We start from the raw sequence: 18,653 nt of genomic DNA on the forward strand, positions 1-18,653 counted from the left end.
GACGAGTTGCGGGCCCCTTCCTTAGCGCGCAACTTTTTCGCATCGTTCGCCTTTGACGACGATAGCTGCAAATTTTCAATATCGATCAGTGAACTTGCGATTCCAATGGAATTTTCAGCATTTTTCCTGTATTGGAGTTGGATTTCAAAGAATTTCAGTGGCGAAATGTGATTCAATTATGGGCAAACATTAACTATGACGAGGTGCGGGTCACCCAAGTATACAAGATGTATTAATTATGAATGTTAGCTGCACGTCACCCCGGGCCCGGGCCGGGGGCATGTAACGTTAAATGCCTATGCTATGGAATGGAGTATCTCGTCAGACTATGGGATGGGGTTACTGTAACTACTAGTACTGGTCTCCATCACCTTTCTTCGCTGGAGTTTACTTGAACTTGGAAGGCATGAACTAAATTTTGACTAGACTTTAGATTCTAATATTGTCAGCTAACTGTCAACGTTTGGACCAGCAGATTGAGTAGAAGCAACCAGTGACTGAATGAAACAAAAATGGGTCGTATCCCAGTTTGGTGAACTCTGAACTGAACTGAATAGAGGTCTAATTCAGAATTGATGCACTATGTCTGAAACAGACGAGGATGGTGCTCAAGGAAGAAATGTTGATGATTCTTTCTTCTTCTGGACGCCTGCTGAAGCTGAAGAGAAACAGGTGTTGCAGATTGGAGTGTCTGCGTGTGGTGCTACAGGCGTTATAAATGTTCTGGTAATTCAGTCGCTAACTGATCATTATAATCAACGTTAGATTAGACAACTCTAATACAGGGGCAAATCCAGGAATTTCATAAAGGGGAGGCGCCTTTGGCGCTTTGCAATATTAAAGGGGGTCGCATGCACCCCCTCCCATTTTTTTCTTTTTATTTCTCTTGTTTTAACCAGAATTAAAGAGGGGGCAAGCGCCTGGTGCTCCCCCCTCTGAATCCGCCCTTGTATTAGACGGTCTCTCTCACATGCACTCTCACTCGGGGATCTTACTTGTGTCAATCATTTTGATGTAACCGAGTCTAGAAACTAACCATTAGTCATCATGGAAATGCTTGCTCCGTAAAACATACAAAAACAAGAACCCTCAAGTGCTAGCTGCCAGAGAGCACCATTTAAGTTTTTTAGCCAATCATCCACATCTGTCAATAGTGTCATACGTTCCAAAACTTAGTCCGTCGGACTAATTTTGCTACAATACGCATTCCCCATAGTCCATAGAGCACCTGCCAAGTATGCTTGGACTCGTCCTCGATAGGTTAAAATCTTTCACATCAACTAGATCCACCAAAGAGCAATAAGACAAAACGCATGTTCTTAGCAGAGATCATAAAAGCATACTGGTACGCTACATAGTGATTGGCCGAGTACCAGGTACATGCTCGTGGGGAGTTTTCACTTGTAAGCAAAAACTGTAAGATTCACCACACATCTACAGTCGAACCTGTCTGTTTTTTAAAGCAGCCATCCAAAGGAGAAGAAAAGAATGGCTAAATACAGACGGATGGCCGGCTGCCATGGACAGGTTAAATGGTATAGAATGGTGGAGATGATAATTGGGCTTTTAACTTTTGGGGAAAGAAACCACTTGTATGAATTTAGTACAGAGTGTACTATTTTAAGAGGAATTCAAAGTTTATTTGATGAAAATCAGATGAAGAATGGCTGAGACATCCAAAAACAAAGTAAAACAAAGTGATCGTAATAAAGATGGGTCCCACCGTTATTAGGATCGCATTGTTTTGGATATCTCAGCCATTTCAAAACCAATTTTCATGAAATAAACGTTGAATTCCTCTTGGAATTACATGCTCTTTCATATTTCATAAGAGGTTTCTCATTATCTCACAAAAAAAAAAAAAAAAAATGATAGAAACCTGAAGTTAGGCCTCAACCAAAACTATACGATCCCTTTAATATCCAACATTTTTCACTTATCTCATACATACAGGGGCCGCGGAACCTGGGGGGGGGGAGCTTGGGGGCCCTACACTTTTGGCTAGGCAAAAAAAAAAAAGAAAAGAAAATTCCAGAAAAAAAATTGGGAAAGGAATTACAACACCCATGATTTTAAATTTCTTCTACATTATGCTGCTAAAGTTTGGGATCATAAAATGAACAGGAAATTGCCATTTTTCTGAACACTTTTTGTATAATAGTGTGATTTGGTGAGTCCCCTTTTCATTTCTTCAAGATTCTCTATATCCTCTTCATTTTCAACTCTAATAACTTTAGAAAGGATAATGCTAGCAGCTACTACTTTGAAAGTTGGCAGTAATCATGGAAAGAATGTTTTATAAAGCATGCTCAATTTCAGCTAACTTAATCTGATAATCCCTTCATTGTTGTTGCTCCAGTGGTTTACGCCTGTTTTTTGTTTGTTTGGTTTTTGTTTTTGTTTTTTGTTTTTTGTTGTTTGTTTTTTAGTGTTTTGTTTTGTTGTTGTTTTTTGGTCCCATTCATCGCACAGCTCACATGGCTTGGTAAAGGATTAAGCACTTAATAGACCTGTACTGGTACTTCAGAGCCTCTTTTCTCAGTTCACACTTTTCATGAGTGTGTGCTTTCATTCCAATACAGCTGTATTAGGATAGGTTGGGAGAGTCCATTTGAATCGAGTTTATACATCATTAGTGTGCTCTTTCAGAATCTGCTTTTAACTAAAAATTCATGTCTGATGACTTTGTTGGTTTTGTGATGCAGGGTCACTATGTTAAAGAATGCTGAGGGTGATTGGGCTGTAGCACATGTGTGATACAGCCAACAAGCAAAGAATCTGTGATGTGATGATTATTCATGTCATATTTATAGATGGTGCTTGCCGGCACATTCACCTGACACAAGCCTGGTACTGATATTTGGCAATAGATCAACAGTGTCACTGTCAAAGCCACAAAGTGGACTTTTGACAGCTATGGCTGCGACCAGGAGAATGACAAAGAATTCATGAATAATATGAAATATTGTTTCCTTCAGAGTGTGCTAAAGCTCCCAAATGCAGTGGAAGACATCTGCAAACATGTTCAGACACGTCTAAGAGCACAAGATGCTGCGATCCCCGAGTATCTGCACTCCAGGAGTGTTGCTGGCACCACCCATGAGGATCTGATAGCTGGTCTGGATGGCAGCACACAATCAAAGGTGTTTGCCAGGTTCTTTTCCTTCTATCCACGTAGAGATGTGGACTTGTCTGACTGGCTCAGAAGCTGGATGAAAAGAGGTACATTTTCCCCCTTGTATCTCTCTCTCTCTCTCTCTCTCTCTCTCTGTTTCTTTTCCACACTGAGGTCATGCATCACAAAATCATTAAAAAAAAAATTAAAAATGTTGCCAGACATTGATTTTTGTCAAGCCCACCAGAGGTGAGGGGAGACCAAGGAGGTTCCAACTGGCTGTAATTATTCAAAAAGTTGTCAGATTTCTTTTGATGTACTAAAGAATTTCACAGGCTGTGCATTTGTGCCTTTGATGATCGATGTTCGAAGCCGCCGTCTTGCTGAGCAATCTGAAGATTCATTTTGAATGTTAACATAATATTGGCCATATTTTGCTTATTTATTTATTAAATGAAATGAAATTTCACTTAATGATAAAGCATGTAAAACAAAAATCAATCCCGTGCAGAAATTTGTGCAAAAGTGTAAATCAGAGCTGTATCATGTGAAAATGTTTAAAACTGTACCATTCTGGAAGGCTGGTTTATCACTTTTCCACTGAATTCCGACAAATAAAACTGACCTGGAATAATCTTCAAATATAATTCTTTATCCCAATTGATAAATATATCAGATTAGTGCCCAGGTATGCCCAGTCGAGTAATTTTCATCTTTATTTCAGCATTTTTTTGCGCAATTTCTATTCGCACATCCTCGTGTCTGTACCACCTACCTTAAAGCAAGGAGGTACTAGGCCCCTAGTACCTCCTTGGTAGATGTATGTATAAGAAGGGATAGCGAAAAGTAATTACCATCACAAAGACATATCTTCCTTAGAAAGTGGCTGGTGATTATGCAATGAGACACGAGTCAATTGTCTTCCTATCTGCGTGGCAGATCCTGTTTGGCACATGCTTCAAATATTTCTGAGCGGCGGCATCGAACATCTAGTAAAGGAAATAAGACAGTTGTGACTCCATTCTCTTGAACCTCCTTGGGGAGACTAAGGGATCGCCTGCGGCGTCTGTCCGTCCGTCATCCGTCCGTTATGCTACAAAAACTTGAATAACTCTCTACTGAGGACTTCAATTTCAATCAAACTTGGAGGGAAGAGTGGTTATACTAAGACATTTTACCAAACATGAAGGTCACCTCAAGGTCAAAGGTCACAGGCAGGGGTCAATGAACTTTAGGGCCCTATATTAAGTTTTTATGGCGCGTTTCGATTATGGCTCCTAACTTTTGATGTGTATGTCCGTTTGTGACCAAACTTGGATGGTAGATGTCTCTTGGGGATTTGAAGGTCACCACAGGGTCAAAGGTCACAGACAGGGGTCAACGAACAATTAGGACCCATTAAGTTTTTATGGCGCGTTCTGATTATGGCTCAAAACTTTTGATCCATATGTCTGTTTGTTTGTGACCAAACTTGGATGGTAGATGTCTCTTGGGGATTTCAAGGTCACTACAAGGTCCAAGCTCACAGACAGGGGTCAACAAACTTTTAGGGCCCAATGTTAGGTTCTTACTGTGCATTTCAATTATGGCTTATAACTTATGATCCCTATGTCTGTTTGTGACCAAACTTGGATGGTAGATGTCCCTTTGGGAGTTGAAGTTCATCACAAGGTCAAAGGTCATAGGCGGGAGCAATGAGTTTTTAGGACCCAGTGTTCAGTTTTTACGCCGTGTTTTGATTATGGCTCATAACTTTTGATCCCTATGTCCGTTTGTGACCAAACTTGGCTGGTAAATGTCCCTTGGGGAGTTGAAGGTCACCACACGGTCCAAGGTTATAGGCTGGGTCAATGAACTTCCGATAGTTCGAAAAACATTGATATCTTCTTCGCGAATGGACGAGACACATTTTGGCACTTGCCTTGTTAGATAAGGGCAGATTCTAAAAGTTTTGAAATGATGTATAAGTCGATATAAGTGGACTTACCTAACCTACATGTACCGGTTTCTAAAAAACGGAAAGAAAGTACACACTCTTGGAAGGTGTTTACTGAGAATAGAGGCTTCAAAGTTCCGCCTTCAGGGTCTATTCAATCTGTCTCAACGAGATGTGCTCTGCTTAAATGAAGTGATAAAAAAACATGGTGCATGTAAAACTCCATCATACTGTAAACCAAATGAAGGGAATTTCAGATTTTAAAAGCTGAATTTTTCCCACTCTGTAAGCACATTCTATCCAAGACTTACAGGCCTACTGATATTAAAGCAGTAGCATTGTCCATTCAAAAGTCAGAAGGATTGAAATTAAACAGTGAGTACAAGGTTTTTAAAAAATGAAGAGGGACCTTTAAAACATGGAGATACCCAGTCACATTTTTTGTTTTAAGTTACAGAAAAACCAGGAAAAAAAAAAACAGTTTCCCATAATTTGTTTCACGATACCAGTCCTGAGCATCATGCAGAGGAAACTCTTTTTTTTCCCCCTGGTGTCACTTCTTGGTTAAAAAAATAATAAATTAAAAAGGGGGGGGGGCTGTGCACTCCCTCCCCCCTTTTACGCTGGCTCTGTTTCATGATAATTAATTGCCAGAGCTCTGTTTTTACTCATGTTTGCAAAACATTCTGATCTAAATCTAACAAATATCAGATTTATCTGCCAAAAGAATGAAATACAGTACAGCTACATTGTATGAAGGGCAAATGGTCTTTGACTGTTAGTTATGGTAGTATAATATTTCCATTAATCTTCCAAGTGTAATCTGAAACCAAACTTAAGATATTCTTTACCAGCATTGTGAAGATTTTTCCCTTTAAATATAAGCATCAAATCATATTTATAGGCATTAGGCCCTACTTATTTTGTAGTTGAATGAATAAGGAATACGTGTAAACAGTAAAGCATAGCCTTCTATGTATCAAACCTGTCTGCCCTCTTTCTTTTTTGCCTCCTGCTCCTAGGCTACTTTTACAGAGAGAAATAGAATCAAAGAAGCATTCAATTTAATATCAGTCAAATATCAAGCTAAATTTTTGTGTTCACCTATTCATAAAAAATATCCCTCCTTGTATTTGGCCTGTGATATATTTTACATTATGCTGTGCTCCTTGTTTGTTTGTAGTGGACAGCATAATTGTTTTTCTCATTTTTCATTAATTATAAGTTTTATTCAACTAACATTTACAAAAAAGAAACACACACACACACACATTTCCCAACATCGTAGTACTTTTTTTTTGTACATTGTGTCTTATTTGTCTCCCCTCCTGCAGTATACCTATACAAAAAACATGGTCAGTTTGAAAGTAAATCATGTGTAGAAGATGCCAGATGAAATCAATCCCAGGTGACAGAGATACAATCAAAGAAACACTGCTGATATTTATGTCGTTTTGCAGATGTGGTTCCAGTGGCAACTCTGAACTTACAGCGGGCAGTGGCAGAAGGTTATGAGATCCCTGATGCCTGGCACCATCAGATGATCTATGGTGTGGATAATAAAAAGGTGTACATGTGCAATCCACTCATCTCTGAACCCATAGCCAACATCATGGAGCAGCTGTGCAGTCCTTCTGAACTCTTGGTACTAAGCTCACCATTCCTTGTTTAGAAAGACAGCCAGTTTCAAAAGGACAAAATAGTTTGCAGAGCTAGTTGTTAAGTCTGTGGTGAAGAGAAAGCATTTTTTAATTCACATTGACCCTGTTATTAATCCTGTTTGCATTTTGCAAGGGCAAGATACAGTGTCTCTATACCCATTTTAATGCTATTTAGTCAGCATAGCAATTATTTCACTGCTTTTGTCATTTTCAAAGTATTACAGTAGGCCCTAATGTTTAGAAAGAGATGTAACAGATGTTTAGAAGTAAAAGTCAGTGAATACAGATTACCTAATCCCTTTATCCATATTGTGTCACCTTCACCTTATTGTTGGTCTGAGGTACATTGTTACACGCACAATTACGTCAGGTTCGGAGAATTAACAGATTGCTGATGAAAATGCACAGCACGGTACAGTCTAGTACCTGGGCACAAATGATTAAAGTAAAGGTTATCCTATTTCCCAGATTGCCACTTGAGTGTAGAGAGAGTAAAGATTATGACATAAGATGATATTTAGGAACCGATGTAGACCAAACTTATCATTTTCCGGTGGAATATTGTTAAAATTGTTTTAGGGATGATACAGAAACAGCTGTAACTGTGTTTGTCCAATGCAATACATTGTCAGGTAATTTTTCCATGAATTTTCTGAACAGATAAGGCGAGATGACATCATGAAGAGATATTCACCAGACACAGACCTTAGGCTGATTGAAGCCCATCATGATGTGAGATGGCGAGAGATGAAAGTTGTGGGTAAGAGTGTATGTACAGTCAACCTCGGATACCTCGACGTCGGATAAGCCGAATATCACTTACCTCGGGTGCAAAATGAAAGTCCCGATTGTTCCTATGGAGTTTCCGTGTATTAAAATTCGCGTAGCTCGAAGAAAATAACTCGAAGTTCGGTTACCTCGAAGTGAAATCTACTGTCCCGATCTTAATAAACTTATTGTTTTTCCCAGCATGTTGCTCGAATCGAATTGCAACGTCACTCAGAATCTCCGATTTAAGCGCGCGTGGACAGCGGAGACATGTCACAAATCTTTTCACACTGGACTGTAAATATTCTTAACAATCGCGCGCCCAAAGAAATACTAGTACCCGGTAGCATGTTTTTTTTTAGACGGCACAGATTGGGGAAACTAAAAATCTATCAGAGACCCTATCCCTAAACCTAACCCTAATCCTAATCCTAACCCTAACCATCAAACCCTAACCCTAACCCTAACCCTAACCCCAACCCTAACCCTAACCCTAACCATAACCATAACCAGTAGGCCTACACAGCTGACAAGAAAAAACCCCAACACCTACCTACTACACACGTACACGATTAGCACCCGTGCCAATGGAGTACTTACGTTAACACTACGCTCTTTTCTTTAACCACTGTGTTCTGATTTTTGATTGTGGGTGATACCGAGTAGTCATACCGTGCGCGTAGATTTCTTAACCGTCGGGGCGCACCTGCTTAGGTGTTGACAGTTATATCTTTGGCATTAATCACGGTCCACTGTTCTAATATCAATCTCCTGCGTAGTGCCTATATTTCAATTTTTTTCGGCCTTTCACGAAGTTTGTTTCATGATTTTATTCTTCCCCGAGAACGCAAGCACTGGATTTTTTTTTCCAGCAATGCGATTATGGAAATACATGTAGTGTCGTATAATGATCTGGAAGTATAGGCCAAGCATAATAAAGAATGGAATAGACAGGGCTCCACACTGACTTTATCGGGTTTTAAGATTTAGCAAATTTTGCAAAGGCGTAGAGATTACTACAAAAGTTGATGCTTATACTAGGTTAAAACTTACGTTTGAAATGAGAAAGTGGGAGCATTTGCTGACATTTGTTAGCATCCGAAAGTTATCGTTATTCATTTCTTATTGTAAAAGCAATCATCCAACATATATTAGTATGTTAGCACCTTACAGAGCCGAATATAACCGTTAATCATTTTTAAATGTAAAAGCAAACAACCGACATTCATTTTAGCATCTTGGCGGAGCTGAATTCTTTTTTATATCCTTATCCATTTCCAAACGTGAAAGCAAACATCCATTATTTGTTTTAGCATCTAACTGAGTGGATTAATACCGTTTATCATTTCCAAATGTAAAAGCAACAATCTGTTATCTATTTTTGCATCGTCCGGAGCAGAATTTTACGGTTATTCATTTCAAACATCCGACATTTATTTCATTATCGTATCCGGAGCCGAAGGTACTGCTGTCCACTTCCGAAAGTGAAATGAATCATCTGACAATTATTTTATCATTGTACGGAGCCGAATGTTACTGTTTTTCATTTTTGAACGTCAAGGCAAACATCAGACATTTATTTTACCATCAAACATAGATGAATTACCGTTATTCATTTCGAAATGTAATAGCAAATATCCAATATTTTTTCAACATCGTATGGGGCAGAATGTTACCGCCATTCACTTCCAAACATGCCAAACGTAAAAACAATCATTCAACATGCATTGTAATAACTTCCGGAGCTGAATGTTATTACCATTTACTTCCTAACGTAAAAGCAAACATACGGCATTTATTTTATCATCGTACGGAGTTTGATATTACACTGTATTGTAATTCATTTCAGAACATCAAAGCAAACATTCGACATTTATTTTAGCATCTTCCGGAGCTAAATGTTATTGCAATTTACTTTCAAATGTAAAAACGAACATCCTGCATTTATTTTATCATCGTTAGAAGTTGAATATTATTGTTACTCATTTACGAACGTCAAAGCAAACATCAAACATTAATTTTACCATTGAACGCAGTTGAATGTTACTTTTATTCATTTCGAAATTTAAAAGCAAACATCAGAAAGTTATTTTAGCATCTTCCGGAGCCGAATGTTATTGCTATTTCCTTTCGAAAGTACAAGGAAACACCCGACATTTATCAAACCATCGTACGGAGTTGAATATTAGTTTTTCATTTCCGAACGTCAAAGCAAATATTAGACATTTATTCCAGCGTCTTCCGGAGCCGAATGTTATCCTTGTTCATTTTCGAACGCAAAATCAAATATCTGACAGTAGTTTTAGCACCATACAGAGCTGAGTCTTATCGTTATTCATTTCCAAAAGTATTAGCAAACATCCGACATTTATTTTAGTATCATACAGAGTCGAATATTACCGTCATTCATTTCCAAAATTAAAAGCAAACATCTGACATTTATTTTAGCATCTTACGTAGCCGATTGTTACCGCTATTCATTTTTAAAAGTTAGTAAAGGCAAACATCCGAATTTTTTCGGTGGCGCGATCGGGCCACCAAAATCTTTATTTCTGAAATTTTAATTTCAATTCCGATTTTCATTCAATTCATTCATATAAAAGTCGATTCAATTCCAATTGACAAGCATGCAAACAATCAGTAGGCACTACAACAGATACCATGTTGAACAACGATAAACTTCGGATAAGTCGAAGAAAATTCGACATACGCGTACCTCGAAATTCGCGTACCTCGAACCATTTTCTTCAGTCCCGACGAATTCGAGGTATCCGAGTTTGACTGTATATACTTCATTTATTATACAGTCAGCAAACAATGCATTTGTCTCTAGTCTGAGGTCTTTATCGTAGCTCTTACTGGCAGAAGTTATTTCATGCAGTGTTGGTAAGGAATGATTGTTGGTATGTTTTCTTGGTCATTCAAGGTTGCATATCAATATTTACCAGCAAGGTTTCCTTTTGACAACCCAAAATTGTTCCAATTATGCAAGACAAGTATGAATTTTGTTTCATTTTGATTTTGACAATGAAAAAAGGCAGTGTTTGTGTATTTAAGTTTCCCAAACTTAAACCACACCGAAACTTCTGCTTACCAGGACTGATGTCAATTTAAAAAACAAAAAACAAAATCAAAAACAAAACAAAACAGAACCAAACAAGATGGGACGTATATTCTGATATACCCCTTGTACAAGCAGCTGATCACTATGACATTTGTGCTAAATGCAGATTTGTTCAAGTGACATACATGTATCCTGCTAGGAACATTGGCATGATTGACTTGCATTGCCAGCATTTCCTAGCTAATATGCTTTTAAGGTATATATGATGCCTCACGCATTACCCCGGGGTACCACATTGTGTAGCGCCACCTCATGTCCACTCGTGGACAGCCGCAGAGAAATGCATGCTCTGTGTGTGCGTGTACATAGTCATTCCCATACCACTGCATGTTATACTATGCATGCATGGCACGCTGTGCTAGCAATAGCGTGTGCTTCAGTGCAGTGCAGTGCAGTGCAGTGCAGTGCAGTGGCTAGCGCGCGGTAGCTTCGGCACCAAAATAATTTCCACTTTTTGGCAACCCAGGGTACAACCTTTTTAAGAAAATAAATAATTCAACAAAATGGCTGATTTTTATATGGTACCCCGGGATACCTTTTATGTCATCATTTGATAAATTGTATGACTTTGAACTATTATCAAGTGATACTGGGCCTATATTTTTTTTCTCTGTCTTCTTCTTTCTTTTTGATATCTGACTGTCATTACCATGAGAGATATGTGCATAGTTTGCTCATTAGGTGATCCCGAGTATCCTCTCGGATCACCTTCTGTATCTGTACTGATTCTTTGTTCTTCTTCTTCTTCTTTTTCTTTTTCTTCTTTCTCCTCAAAAGTTGTGCAGAGGTAAGCTCAGAAAGTCCTGAGACTATCAATTTCAAACTTATACCATGTATGTATCATGTCCCAAAGACAACAAATCTAATGTATCAATGTGATCAGTCGACCGTGACGTCACTATGACGTCATTATATGAAAACACATTCTCAATCATATCTCATTAATGGAATGGAATTTTTCAATGAAATTTACGTCACATATATTTCAAGTTATGCGCATTCTACTCATATTCTCAAAATTCATATCTACTCTTAAAACGTGCGCGTACGCGCGCGTTGAAATATTTACATGTTCCAATCGAGCTCAAATTTTTTTTTGCACACGTTTCAGACCATTTGGAGCATTTTTTGAAAAATTGAAAAAATTGGACGGACGTGTACGCGCACGCACATATACGCACGCACAGCTCATATGCAATAGAAATTTCCCGTTTTTTCACTTATATCTGATTTCTGAAATGTCAGGGAATATTTCTACCAAGTTTCAAGTTAATCCGACTCAATATGACGTCATACGGGCCCGTCAAAGTTGAAATTCCGCGCGCGCGTCAATGGCGATATACAGTGCAACAATGCCAAAAAACCGCCAATTTTAAATCCGATTTTACTCGTCAGGATGGACGGTGACCCCCCATTTTCTTGACATATTCTAAAAGCTGATGAGTTGTACATGTCATTTCATGGGTTGGCGATGATGGAAAAATGATGAAAAGATATCAAATTTCTTGATAAAGTAAAAAAAGTAAATTTTCAAAATGATGTCATCAAATTTCAAGTTCACTCGAGCGTATCTCACTTATCCTTTGCCAATTTTCACCCAGCTTTCAGTATGTTGTAGCTTATTAAATGCTCTTTCATTAATGTGATAACAACATTTTGATTGGATGACGGCATCACCTCGTAACAATTGATTGAAAGTAATCTTGTCAAATTTGACCAGTTTACGTGTTATCTCTGTGGGAGTGCAGTTTTTCTGGAAATGAAAATTGACATGACTGTCCTTTTCGAGCACTAGCTCACTTATGCTTTGGTGAATTTCTCCCAGCTTTGAATATGTTGTAGCTGAGACTTTGGGCTATCGTTAGTGTGCCCTTCATTTTTTCATACGGTGTCGGGATCACGTCCAAAAACTTGGTTGAAATTAAAGCTTATCTTTGATGTATTTTCATATTCCTTTCTTTTTGCAACTTTCTTTGCAATAACTCAAGAAAAACAAAGCCTATCAGCCCAATATTTTGCAGATGTATAGTTCATGTCACGTACATTATTTTATAAAATAACAACTACTTGATCTGACACCATCTTGGGTATGTAAATGAGGGTCAAAGGTCATAAATGTTTTATCCTGTATCTTGGTGAATACATGTCCTATCTTTCCCATATTTTGCACACGTAAAGACCATGTTACAAGGATCATTTCACAAAATAACCACGTTTTGCTCAGATGCCATCTTGTCTGTGCAGATCGGGGTCAAAGGTCATATGTACTTCTTTCTTTATCTTCGTTATGACGTGTTATCTCTATGGGAGGGAATTTTTCTAGATGTGAAAATTAACATGATTGTCTTTATCGAGCACCAGCTCACTTACCCTTTGGTGAATTTGTCCCAGATTTTAATATGTTGTAGCTGAGACTTTGCGCTATCGCTAGTGTTCCCTTTATTTTTCATATGGTGTCGGCATTACGTCAAAAAACGTGGTTGAAATTAAAGCTTATCTTCGATGTATTACGATATTTCTTTCTTTCTGCAACTTTCTTTGCAATAACTCAAGAAAAACAAAGCCTATCAGCCCAATATTTTGCAGATGTATAGTTCATGTCACATACATTATTTTATAAAATAACAACTACTTGATCGGACACCATCTTGGGTATGTAAATTACGGTCAAAGGTCATAAATGTTTCATCCTGTATCTTGGTGAATACATGTCCTATCTCTCCCATATTTTGCACACGCAAAGACCATGTTACAAGGATCATTTCACAAAATAACCACGTTTTGCTCAGATGCCATCTTGTCTGTGCAAAGTGGTGGTCAAAGGTCATATGTACTTCTTTTTGTATCTTCGTTATGACGTGTTATCTCTATGGGAGCGAATTTTTCTAGATGTGAAAGTTGACATGATTGTCTTTATCGAGCATTAGCTCACTTAACCTTCCGTGAATTTCTTCCGTATTTCAATATGTTGTAGCTGAGACTTTGCGCTATCGTTAGATGCCTATATTTTCCATTATTTGTTTTATGTGCTAAATCATGACTTGCATTGCTTTGTGAATATAATGGTAGCACATCTGTACTGTGGATTCCTGTATGATAGACCTAATTTGTTTATTCTGTTTAAACAGACCAAGTCTACAATGTGATTGATGAAGAGATAGCCATCCCGTTGCCACCATCAGAAATGTTGAGAATCTTAAAGCAACACTTGTTCACCAGACATGTCAAGATTCCTGCTGCCTACCAGTCTGGCATCACATTGTGTGCAAGGACAGACAATCAAGCCAGCTATGATGCCCTGAGAAATGCACCAGACTTACCTCTTCTTGATGTGACACTGGATGACAAGGCAATAGCTAAGAGTGAAACTGTGTGTGATGATGTGCAGGAGAAATAAGGAATAGTTTACCAGTCAGGATGCTGCTCATCTTTGGTATAAGTTGTGAAAGGTTAACACTATAAACTAATACACTTTGCATAGATATGATGAAAACTATGCACCTACTTCATAGGAAAACAGAATTATGCTTTTCATCAGTATTAGAAGAAGGATTAAGTTTGACATTGAGTCTACTGCCTCGGTCTCGGGCTCCTCAAACCAAACAATGCAATGACGATGATTTCATGATGAATTTAATCATTGTAATTCATGTGTGTTCAGTTCATACACATAGAATGCTGGAGAAACCAAAAAGCACCAATAAAAATTTTCAGTGGAAATTTCTACTTGAGGTACTGCACTGACACACACACACACACACAACAAAATAGATTTAAAAAAGAATGTCAGGTGGGCAAGGTGTCTGTTAAGTATGCATTCATGCTGGGTACATGTCATGATAAGTCTTCCCATCTTACATGTATTTTGTGTATGAATATAATGAATAACAAGGCATGGATGGTCTACAAGACTTGGACTGTAATTCAGCTGGCATGTAGTTTTAAAACAACATAGAACATCTAACCCAGAGATAACGAGAGCATAATGCCTCCATGAGGCATGTAATAAAAAAGCCGGGTAAAGTCCCTTAGTCACCTTGCCAAAATCATCACTAGTTTCATTGAACAGTACATACATGTCATTTACATATTCTCGGTCAATGCCCCAGGGTACTGTACCTGCAATTGCATGTTTTTCTAGCAACTAAAAGAAGCATACCTGGTCCCTAGTCCCAAGATTACCATGTACATATACCAGTACATGTACACCAAACTGACAGGCACGAAGCTTTTTGTTACCAAGATTGTTCCCAGAGATGCAACCGAGCATTGGGCGAGCCAGCTGATACTGTATACTTGAACTACTTGGCTGGAATTTCCTTCCACTTTAACAGTCAGACCGCAGCATGTATGCTAATGAGCCGATCCGGCAAGATTTATTCAGCAATCTCGTTGACGATCTTTGCGTTCGAAAGGTGTCTCGTCGTGCGAGATTTTGCGAGAGTTTGACAGGGCTATGGTTTTCACAGTGTAGCGACTTGTGCATACATTCGTCATGGCTACAAGTCACGTTGAATTGTTCTGCAGACTTTGATCTTTATTTTGATACTAAATTTGCGTATAACATCGGATCTTATCATGACGATATAATCATTTGAATTTGCGTAAATTTTACCTGCTTTTCACGGAAGATTTTGTCGTCTAAAGTTTATTTTTGGTTCCTGACCGGATTAAGAAACTGTTGTTTCTGATTTTGGCTTTTTCGTAGAGAGGAAACTTAGATACTCATCATATATTGGAGTCAAGGAGATGCAAACATGATTTATACTAGTTTTTCTGTTTTGAAATGTCTGTAAAATTCACTCCTTAGCAGGAAGTATGCTCCACACAAAGTGTACAGTGGCGCGAAAGAGCTCTCTCATTGAACAGCGCTTGCATCCAGCACTTGAACTTTACTTGAACTACACGCGTGCCAAGAAACCGCAAGTGGCAACAAACCATTTTGTAGCAGCGTAATGACGTAATGCAAGCGCTGAATGCAAGTGCTGTCCAATGAGAGAGCTTACTCTTGAGATTGCACGGTTTGAAGCTGATCAGCACTGACCTCGATGTATATTGTACTGGTTCCTGACCAGTTTAAGCAACAAATTGTCAAGATATTTACATGGATAGAAAGATTAAGAGATAGACTACCAAATAATGCATTTTCATTGAGATGCAAAGTGAATTTGGTATTCTTTTGATGTCTTGAACGTGTACTGCACGAATTACTTTTTTCATCATTTTTCAAGCTCAAATTACGCTATGATATTTTTCATTTACAATAATTTGGGTAACATGTGACGATAGTTTACATATTTTCCTTGAATTTTATACCAAATTTGTGAAAATAAGGTGTGTTTTTGTTGCCGAAAGCCAAAGGACAAAATCCCCTTACTCAGCTCATTAGTATGCAAGCCTCGAGTGGGCTTGCATACGAGTTGAATAACTACTAGCGAATTATCGGGTGCTGCGGTCTGACTGTTAAGTTTTAATTATAAAGAGCTGACCTTCAGTGTAAAACTGAAGTACATATGTACTTACTCTTACTCACAACATGATTGTATGGGATGTGTGTGTATATCATGTGTGTGTAAATAGGTGTATTCATGTACATTGTATATTCATGTACAAGGTGTATGTACATTGTATATTCATGTACAAGGTGTATGTAATACTGTATACACCATATATTTAGCAAGTCTACAATTTTACGCTATAAATCAGGACTTCCTTACAATTTCACAGGTGGTCACAATTGTGGAGCAGGGCCTACAGTGCTGATCAGAAAATTGTATGCATGCACGTCACATTCAAGTCGGGATGAGAGTTAATGTTTTTACGTTTTTAAATTCGCGAACATCACCCAACTCGCGGAGTTCGCGAAAATGAAAACCTCTCAAAATATTCGGCGTTTACAGTATATGAATGTGTGCAGTGAGTTTGTTTGCCTCACCATTGATGGAGCATGATGTTAATGTGCAATAACCCGTGTAACATATGGACACATACAATGTTCTGTATAATACCATGTGCCCATTCTCTGTGCATTGACATCCACAGTTTTACAGAAATTTGGGAGGATAAGATAAGTGGTTTTAGAGTATTTTAGAGCCTCCTAGTGAAATATTTCAAGGGCCTTTACCGTAAGGAGTACGTGTACTGTGTGGCAGGGGCCACTTCTAATTCAACCCAGCTCTGCATTATTGTCAAGACCTGATTTCTTGTACAATATTGTTTCGAGGTTTCTAAACTTGAAAGTGCAATTCAGATTCCATAAAACACAGTTGTTTGAGAAAGCCTATCAACTTGAGGGTATGACATACACACTTATTGTGCTATCTGCAATGATTCGTTATAAGAACATAAAAGAAACCCATTTCATCCATGAAACAACTGTTATAATAGAGAAAGCCTGTAAACTTCAGGACTTCACATGAACGCTGTGCTCCATTCACCCAAAGGGGCAGTGGGACAAGGGCCCCAAACTTTGACCACAAACAAGTGGCCATTCATTCTACCTGCCCATTGGTCAGGCAAATTGCCCTGGGCAATCATGCAAGTAGCACCATGCCATGGGCTGTAGCAATTATTTGTCTTGTAATATCTGTGTCTTATAGGTCAATCACAATTTGTATTTGTGTGATTGTAATCATACAGCATACTCAGCTCAATAAACAACTGGACTGAAAGAATGTTTGTTTCAGAATATTTTGTTGAACCTTGATGAAGCCTTACATCCAGTTTCAGTGTGGTACAGCAGCATTGCATTGTGACCAGTTTAGTGCCCCCCACCTTGCCAAAACCTTGTTTGAGGCAAAGTCCTTTGAAGGACAAGTCCACCTTCATATGCATGTAGATTGAGTGAATGCAGCAATATTAGTAGAACACATCTATGAAAGTTGGGGGGAAGTCAGACAATCCAGCAAAAGATGAATTTTTAAAGTATCTGGGTATGCACAGTCACTGCTGGATGAGAAGACTACTGCAGTGTATGATGTCACATGCATACGATATAAGGAAAATATAAAAAGAATTTCACAAAATTGTATTTTTTTTTTTTAAAGTGCATATTTTCTTGACTTGTCACTGACGTACCAAGGTAATGTAGCTCCCCCTGTCTTCTGAAAGAGGCAAATCAAGTACAAATGTACATACTCTTTTATAATGTGAGAAGAGTGAAAATATGTTGAATTTTGCTTTATAGTGTATATGTGACCGTGCACCTCAAAACGAACATAAAGTCGCTCACACTGATTTTGCGTGAGGACTGAAAATAAGTGAAATGGGTCAACCTAGCCGAACCTGACTTTTTCATATTTTTTGTAAGAGCGGGTCTTCTTTAACATTATGCTAAAATTTGGTATCATAAAACGGGCAGGAAAGTGTGATTTTTTAGCAGTTTATCTCGAACATTTTTGGTAGAATAGTGTGATTAGGTGTGTCTGTAGAATCCCTTTTTCATTTCTGAAAAACCTTGTCCACACTCTTCACTTTCAACTCTAGTAACTTTTGAAAGGATAGTGCTACTGCTTTGAAAGTTAGCATTAATTATGGACAGAATATGTGAATGAGGCATGCTTAATTTCAGTTTAATCTGATACTCTCTTCATTGTTGTTACTCTGGTGGTTTACTTCTGTTTTTTGTCTCATTCATCGCACAGCCAGCACGGTTTGGTAAAGATTAAGCGCTTGAATAGACACTGTACTTCAGAGCCTCTTTTCTCAGTTCACACTTTTCCTGAGTTTGTGCTTTCTTTCCAATATTTAGATAGGTTAGGAGAGTCCATTTGATTTGAGTTATACATCATTTTAAAGCTTAAAGTCTGCTCTTTCAGAATATGGTCTTAACTAAAAAATCATGTCTGGCGACTTTTTGTTTGTTTTGAGGTGCAGGGTCACATATGCATATACACCACAAGGTGTAGTAGTCTCCTCATCCAGCGATGGCAGCCTTGAAACTTCAAAAATTCATAACTTTTGAACAGATACAATTTTCCTTAAACGTTCACCGATGTGTTCTTTTAGTATTGGTGCATTCTCTCAATCCCTATGTTTATGAAGGTGAAC

General features: G+C 38.3%; 1 protein-coding gene across 1 annotated transcript; it reads left to right on the top strand.

Moving 5' to 3' along the window:
• The first annotated feature begins 376 nt into the window (after window positions 1-376).
• Window positions 377-14,001, top strand: LOC139741640 (uncharacterized). The gene is made up of 5 exons (XM_071652220.1): window positions 377-726; window positions 2,979-3,222; window positions 6,512-6,696; window positions 7,373-7,472; window positions 13,733-14,001. Exons 1-5 carry the CDS (start codon window positions 583-585, stop codon window positions 13,999-14,001), a joined length of 942 nt encoding a protein of 313 aa, XP_071508321.1. The 5' UTR covers window positions 377-582.
• Window positions 14,002-18,653: the final 4,652 nt, after the last annotated feature.

This window comes from Diadema antillarum, unplaced genomic scaffold (assembly GCF_040938485.1).
Source record: "Diadema antillarum isolate AM-2024a unplaced genomic scaffold, OU_Dant_1.0 seq00000942_RagTag, whole genome shotgun sequence".
Taxonomy (NCBI): Eukaryota; Metazoa; Echinodermata; class Echinoidea; order Diadematoida; family Diadematidae; genus Diadema; species Diadema antillarum.

Coding starts and splice junctions, on each gene's coding strand:
- LOC139741640 (XM_071652220.1), top strand. CDS start 583: ATGTCTGAAACAGACGAGGATGGTGCTCAAGGAAGAAATGTTGATGAT. Junction 6,697..7,372: donor GCAGTCCTTCTGAACTCTTG/GTACTAAGCTCA, acceptor TTTTCTGAACAG/ATAAGGCGAGATGACATCAT. Junction 7,473..13,732: donor GCGAGAGATGAAAGTTGTGG/GTAAGAGTGTAT, acceptor CTGTTTAAACAG/ACCAAGTCTACAATGTGATT.